We start from the raw sequence: 7810 nt of genomic DNA, 5'->3' as shown, positions 1-7810 counted from the left end.
TGTTCTTGGAACCTTTGGTTATGTTTATCATCTTTTGATTAATCACGAGTCTCTCGAGCCATTGATCGCCTCCAAAACTGCATTGGTTCTCAAATGGCTCGACAAGGAGATGAATACTTTCTTGCTCGTAGATTCGCCGACAAAATCAACGAAAGGAGGGGTTTCTATTCATGTGCTCATGGAGATGATCAACATCCTACTCGCAGAGTCGCCGACCGAAGCAGCGGTGGAGTTTTTTCCGACCCACGGGATCTTAAGAAGATCAATCGACTCCGACAACGAGTCCGCGATCTTGAAGAGATCCAACGGCTCCGAAAACGAGTCCATGATCTGGAGTTACAACGGGAGATTCGCTTGGCGGAAACCGAGTCGAGCACCGTCGTCGGGGACGAAGGTGACGACGGAGAGGAGCATCCATTTTACTATCACCCACCCTGGTTCTTAGAACCAATTTATCCAGAAAATGTGTCAGAAGACAACCCCATCTTTAATGAAGACGTAATTGATTATAATGAATATGACTATTTATTTGCTAATCCTTCCGGTGGAGATTTTAGCTACGATTTGTCATCCGTGTTTGATAACTACAGGGATGAGGAAGCATGTTTGGATGATGTGGGTAGTGATACAATGGTCTCTAGTGTTGCTAATGGTGGTCCTGCGGTGAATAAGTATGGTGAGGCGGTGACTTATGACGATGATGAGTTAGCTATAGATTATGAGTTAGTTTTAGAAGTTCCAATAGTATTGCCGACAATCAAGGGGAAATTGATTGATGACTTTCAAAAGCTGGTATATCATGTCAATGATAAATATAATCTTGAGTATAATTCGGTTATTGCTTTACATGGCTTGTCATTTATTTCAAAAATGCCAGTTGAAGGGTCAATTCTAAATAATTACAGAGCCGAAAATAGAGATTGCATGGATTTCATGAACGAGGGGAGAGGCAAATTAATTCATGTGGATGAGTATTATTTAAGTTATTATTGTGATCACGTTCATGGTGGAAGAATATTTGGGCATATAGTTTTTTCCATTGATAATACATTTAGCTCTAGAAGATTAAATTGTGACAAAGAATCTAAATTGGGTAATGGGTTTGTGAGCGTGACGCTGACAAAAATTCAATCACCTAGGTGGTATTCATTCGACCCCGGTGGTGTTGGTCCAGAGAGCGGCGAAACGACCAATGAAGGTGAACTGTCTAGTGAGCTCATAGCGATGATACCGTCTAAGAATCGGGTCGATCTTCCATTTGATCCAGGTGGCTTTTGTTTTGAAAGCAAAACTCGAGGACAAATTTTTTCGAAGATGGGGAGTATGATGCAGGGACATCTCCTAATTTAAATTCTGATTTTATTATCTTTATTATTTTATGTTTATCTAGTTTCCATGTTTATCTTTTCCTGTCTAGTATAAATATGATTGATTGTAAACGTTTTCATTAGTTTTTGTTTGAGTTTAATATAAAGAACATTGTTCTTGGAACCTTTGGATCTGTTTATCGTCTTTTGATTAATCATGAGTCTCTCGAGCCATTGATCGCTTCTAAAACTGCATCAGATTCGTTTGTAATACTCAATTCGATTAGCTTGTAAGATTCGACACGATTGGATCCGTTTGTAATATTCGACTCAATTCATTTAAGAAGCTCGATTCGATTCGTTTGTAATATTCGTCTCGATTCGTTTGTAATACTCGATTCGATTCATTTGTAATGTTTGAATCGATTCGTTTGTAATATTCGATTCGATTGGTTGCTCAAATTCGATTTGATTTAGTGAAATTTATTTTTCTAATGAATTTTAATAAAGCCTTATTAACGAAAATAAAAATTTTTCAAGCTGACCTGCTAAGGCTGTCGCCCCTAGGACCCTGCAACCAGGGGCACTGCCCCCGTTCGTTAGGGATTTCACTAACCTAGAAATATGATCTGTGTAGGAGTATTTAAGTGGTGATTGTTAATTATTAAACAGTTAGTCGTGACCATCTAGAAAAAGGTGTGACCATAAGCTCCGAGATGAACAAGATTCAAGTGAGTTGCTAGCCCCATTTCCTTATTATTTTTTCGGGGTTGTGTGCATACTCGATGTAATTAGTTAATACACTTACCTTAAGTGGTAAGTGTATGCTATATGAATGGTATATGAACGACATAGAAATGTTGAACGAATGTAGAAAGAATTAGAAGTATATATGGTTGTAGGGTTGTAGGGTTGTATGATTGTAGGGCTGTATGGTTGTATCGAATGAAGGGACCGGATTCTTATAATACTGTGAGGATAGGGACTAGACTCTCATAATATCTGTGATGTTAGCCTTTAGGGACCGGACCCTTATCATATCTATGATGATAGAACCATACCCTCATAATATTTGTGATGATAGGGACTAGAACCTCATAATATCTGTGAGGTTATAGAGCGAAAGGCTCTTTAAAACATAGAGATAGTTATGTATGCATTATGTAAGTTAAAATAAGAAGGCACCAAAGTATGAAAGTATGAAGGAATGAAAGTATTAAAGAAGGAATGTATATAAGTATGTCTGAAAGGAAGGTAAACAGGTTAAGTATGTAATATATATCTTTGGATACGTATATATACGTATGTGAATGTAATGTATGTTGTCTGTTTAAATAGAACTCGCTCATCGTAGCTGACTTTTAGTATGCACACAGGCAAATAGAATGAAGGAGTTGGCTTGAAGGAGGCACATGGCATGGACTGAGCTGATTGACATCTAGTGAAGAAAAATTAGGATTATTTATGTTAAGATAATTTGAATGTAAAAAGACAAGATTTTAATATTTTGTAATAAATGGTTGATGTTTTTATATTCCGTGAAAAGTTTTAATTTACTCTGATAATTATGACCGTGTTTATAAGTAAATGCATCACCCAATGTAGGACATCGCGATCAGGGCTTTACGTGTTTCATTTTTATGGTTTTTGTAGACATGTCTAATTTTATACTCAGACTTAACAACATTGGTTCAATTAAATAAACTGTGGGTTGAATATTGAGGGAGAAAAAATTTTAGATTTCTGTGAGAAAAACAAAACTTTAATGGTATATAAAGTTCGATTTCAAATAAATATTTTCTTTTTAACAACGAATATATTCGAAGATCACATGACCGTTCAATGCTTGGGATTGTCTAAACAAACATGCCGATCAAGATCATGTTTCTTGATACCAAGCGGGGGCAGGGCAGTGTTCCCATTGGTACCAAATAAGTGAATAACACATCACCCATAATAGCTAATAGAGATTTGACATTATTAGTTGAATACTAAATAGGCAATGCACAATGCTTGCCTCAACCTATTTAAAGGCTGCAATTATTAAAAAAGAGTCAAAAACAAACAACGTTCTGGTTTTTTACCCACCATCAACCAAAAAGTATTATTCAGAAATTAAACTTTTATGATGCATGCAGAGAGAATTAATTTGGAACACCAGCTGCAAGCTTCGCTCTCAACTCTTTGCGAAGAATTTTCCCTGACATTGATTTCGGAATTGTGTCGATGAAGAACACACGGTTTATTCTCTTATAGAATACCACCTACAATGTAATAAATCATAATCAATCTCTATTAGATATAATTCATTATATATATATACACATAAGCCAGAAGCGCATAAAGATTAATAGGTGTCACTTACAATACATAGCGAAAAAAAAAAGAGGCGGTTACATAACCTTCTTTTATATTATGGTTAAAGCAATAGGTACAACTATTTATAAGATATTATTTTTTAGTTTAAATTGGTTATGGCTATGCTTGTATTTAGTTTTGAATATATACACTATAGAAATTATTCAGGATTTATGCGAATTTGTTACAATTACCTGTTTGGATACGAATTGCTTGATATCATCCTCTGTTACACCTGAGCCATTGATTTTCACCACAAAAGCAACTGGAACTTCTCCGGCTGCTTCATTTACCATACTGGGATAAACAAATAGTCTACGGTCAACATTCAAGTCAAAATCATGTTCTAAGTTGCAAATGTCTATTAAGAAACGGAAAAACCTCATCAAACATCATATAGAAGTACACATACAACAATAGCTTATGTAAATGTTGATACATTTTCATTAAGTTTACCCAATATTTTTAGGCGAAGTAACGTGAATATGTAATATAAAAACAATGTTTCTTTTGGTAAATTATACTCAATAATGTCTACTGAATAGCACATACAACAATAGCCCGTGTAAACTAGTTCTATTTGTATGCTTTCTGAATGCCTAATCACCTAATTAGCTCTCGTGTCGTGCATGTGGTGTGTATACACATACACACCAAAACGTTCTAACCTAAATATTTGGTTATTCAATGTCATAGCCCTTAATTTTTATTACAAGTTATTAAAAATTTTAATTCAATTCTATCATATATAATAATATATATGAGAAGAATAGACTTACGGCACCACAGCAACATCTGAAATGTCAGTATGAGTAAGTAATAATGCTTCAAGCTCAGCTGGTGCTACTTGGAATCCTTTGTAGTTAATCAACTCCTTGAGCCGATCCAGTATGAATAGCTCATCATCGTCATCAATCAACCCTATATCGCCCGTATGTAGCCACCCATTCGAGTCTATTGTTGCTTTTGTGGCTTCCGGATCATTATAGTAATAACCTATAAAGAATTTTTTAACATGAAAATTTAATCATAAATAATCATCATAAGACACAAATGGATATATCTCAATATGCAGCAGTCAATCAACTCATAATATGTCGTTTACATACAAATAATAAATAGACAAACAACAAAACATAAGTTGTTTTTTGTTGAACTAACTTTCATTAAAATGGCATACCTTTCATGATTTGATCACCACGAATACAGATCTCTCCTTGTTGGTTCCTTGGGAGGGACACGCCTGACTCAGGGTTGACAATCTTCAGCTCAGCGTTACGGACCACGATGCCACTTGCTCCGGACTTGATCTCATAAGGCTCCTTGGCAAAGGCTAAACACATGGCTACCACCGGTCCGGCCTCCGTCATACCGTAAGCCTGTCATGATCATTCATGTCAACAGTCAACCTCATAGTTAATACCTACCCCATCAATTTCAAATAACGTGCCATTGACTAGCAAAGACTTGTATATACAAGTATTATACATATATATTACAAAAAAGCCTTTTGTGTTTGGCGCTAATTAACATGATTATGTGCCTTTATTGATTTGAATAATTAACAATGGATCAAACAATATTATGTAACCGTCAGGTTGGAAATGCAATAATTGTGTAACATTAATTTACCTTTTTGATCTTTTCATTATTAAAAGCTAATAAAAGTAATGAATCTTTATCTAAAAGATCTTATTATTAGTGTTGATGTAAAGTATGAAAAAGAAAAGGTGAGGCTGCCGGTGTTAAATATTATGAACTCAACTAGACAGTATAACCATTAATAAAGCATGAGGTTAGATTAGAACTTCAAGTTCAAACAGACCAATTATACCAACCATTTGTACACGTACGAAAATTGATCGGATATTATAACTATCTCAATTTCATACTCGGTATTATAACCATCAGATGAAGGATATACTAATGATTTAACACATAAACGAGGTTAAGTATAAACAACCGAGAAGTCCAAGAGGAATCGAATAAAGAATTAGAAGACAAAGATTAGGGTTTAAATTAGATATTTTATTGTTTGGAGATAATTAAAGTTAGAAATAAAGTTTTATTTTATATATGTTTGATTATGATAAATAAAGTTTGTCTATTATAAATAGTTGGTATAGGGTAATAGTAAAGTATGATTTTTGTTTTTAATAATAATAAAATAATATTGAAAAAGTTGTGGTTACCACAAACCCATTGATATTTTTTTTTGTGTTAATCAATCCAACTAAGGGGGTGTTTAGGATTTCTTATTTTACCTCCTTATAACTTTTCATTAAGTTAATAAGTTACACTTTTATAACTTATGGAACTTTTTATCTCACAATATAAGCAATCTCAAACACCTTATTACTTTTTAAAAAGTTTATAAATTATAAGCTAGTGAAAATAAGCAATCCTAAACACCCCCTAAGTCCAACATATAAGACACGGACAACTATACTTTCTATATTCTAATTAGTATCCAATATTCCTATATTGGAGTCAAATTTTAGTAAAATTATTTGTGTGATTTACATAATACGTGTAAGCATATCCACCTACTATGTGTTTAAAAGTGAGTTAATGTGTAAGAGAGTAATTTCATGAAACTCAGACCTAGGATGCATTTGGTATCGAGTACCATACCGATAAATTCAGTATTATATTCGGTACTTATTTTTCTAGAAATTTGGTATTGTTATTTCTAACATGTATGTAAAGTAATGATACCATATTCATACCTGTCCGAGTTTTGCATTCGGAAACTTCATTCTAACAGTATCTTCCAGCTCCTTCCCCATCGGCGCCGCGCCAGACATCACTGTCCTCATCGATGATAAATCATACTTATCCACGACTTCTTCATTATTCGCGATCGCTAACAAGAGCGGCGGCACAAAATGACCGATCGTCACTTTATACTTCTCAACCAGCTCCAAAGTCAACATAATATCGAATTTCTGTATGATTAAAATTGTTGCACCCGCACGTAATCCACATAATAAAATTGAACTCAAAGCATAGATATGAAACAACGGTAACACACACATCAACACATCCTTGTTGTGAATCCACATATTCGGATTCTCTCCATCCACTTGTTGCGCAACGTTTGTCACGAGCCCCTTGTGAGTCAACATCACTCCCTTCGGTAGTCCTGTGGTACCGGAAGAGTACAGGAGTACTACAACGTCATCACTCGAGATCTCAACTTCTGGTAATTTAGTCTCATCACCAGAAGTTAACTCGGAGTAGTGCAAGCATCCTTCTGGAGCCGAATCAATGCATATTACCTAACATATATATTAGTAACTGTTAGAAGGTAATATTATGTAAATATGTGTAGGAAACCCTGTGCGCTGAATTATGACTGAACGTCACAAAGTCAGAATTTGAGCTAGAAACTGCGAGCTTAGCTTTACCTTTATTGAATTCTCTAACGCAAACGCTTCCACTTTGGAGACGTGTGCGGACTGGGTGATGATGATTTTAGCTTCTGACGCTTTCGCCTGCTTGATTATTTCAGCCGCAGTGAAATTAGGATTCGCTGCTGTTGAGATGGCACCGAGGTATGAAGCCCCGATGAAGGAATACACAAACTCCAGTGAGTTCGGGAGTATAATCATGATGACATCACCTTTGTTGATACCGTGTTTGTGAAGTGAGGAAGCAACTTTTCGTGACGTGAGCTCAACATCAGCGTAAGTGTACACTTGACCGGTTTCGCCGTTGATTAAACACGGACGGTTGATGACGTCAGAAATGTTTTCGAAGCAGTAGGAGTGTAGCAACAGGTGTTTTGGTATGTATATATCCGGCAACTTTGATCGAAATATTATTTCTTTTTGAGTTTCCATTGGCTTTTTTTAGAGTGAAATACTGTGTATTTTTATGGGAATTGAAGAGGTATGTACCCGCCTCAACACCAAGCAAGGCGGGTCAACCCACAAGATAAAGACATTATGAAGGCACAAAGCCAAAACCCAGGCGCATCGCGCATACAAAACATGCTCAGGCATCATATGCTCGCGCATCACATATGCGCGCGGCGCATATCGCATGCTCTTGCACCACATATGCGCGTGGCGCACCAGCGCGCGGCGCATATCACACGCTCGTGCATATCACACCTGCGCATGAAATATCTGCGCGTGAGA

General features: G+C 36.0%; 1 protein-coding gene across 1 annotated transcript; it reads right to left on the bottom strand.

Moving 5' to 3' along the window:
• Nucleotides 1-1299: 1299 nt before the first annotated feature.
• LOC143549346 (4-coumarate--CoA ligase 2-like) lies at nucleotides 1300-7537 on the bottom strand. Its single transcript, XM_077040254.1, has 6 exons — nucleotides 7076-7537; nucleotides 6395-6946; nucleotides 4846-5044; nucleotides 4445-4661; nucleotides 3860-3962; nucleotides 1300-3571 (listed from the first exon to the last, which is right to left on the bottom strand). The coding sequence occupies exons 1-6, from the start codon at nucleotides 7508-7510 to the stop codon at nucleotides 3452-3454; spliced, it is 1626 nt and encodes a 541-aa protein (XP_076896369.1). The 5' UTR covers nucleotides 7511-7537; the 3' UTR covers nucleotides 1300-3451.
• Between the last annotated feature and the right edge of the window lie 273 nt (nucleotides 7538-7810).

This window comes from Bidens hawaiensis, unplaced genomic scaffold (genome assembly GCF_021521415.1).
Source record: "Bidens hawaiensis isolate Kalapana, Puna unplaced genomic scaffold, B.hawaiensis_p1.1 tig00015545_1, whole genome shotgun sequence".
NCBI classification, from domain to species: domain Eukaryota; kingdom Viridiplantae; phylum Streptophyta; class Magnoliopsida; order Asterales; family Asteraceae; genus Bidens; species Bidens hawaiensis.
Note: the sequence above shows the minus strand (reverse complement) of the source record. Positions and strands in the feature narration are given on the sequence as shown.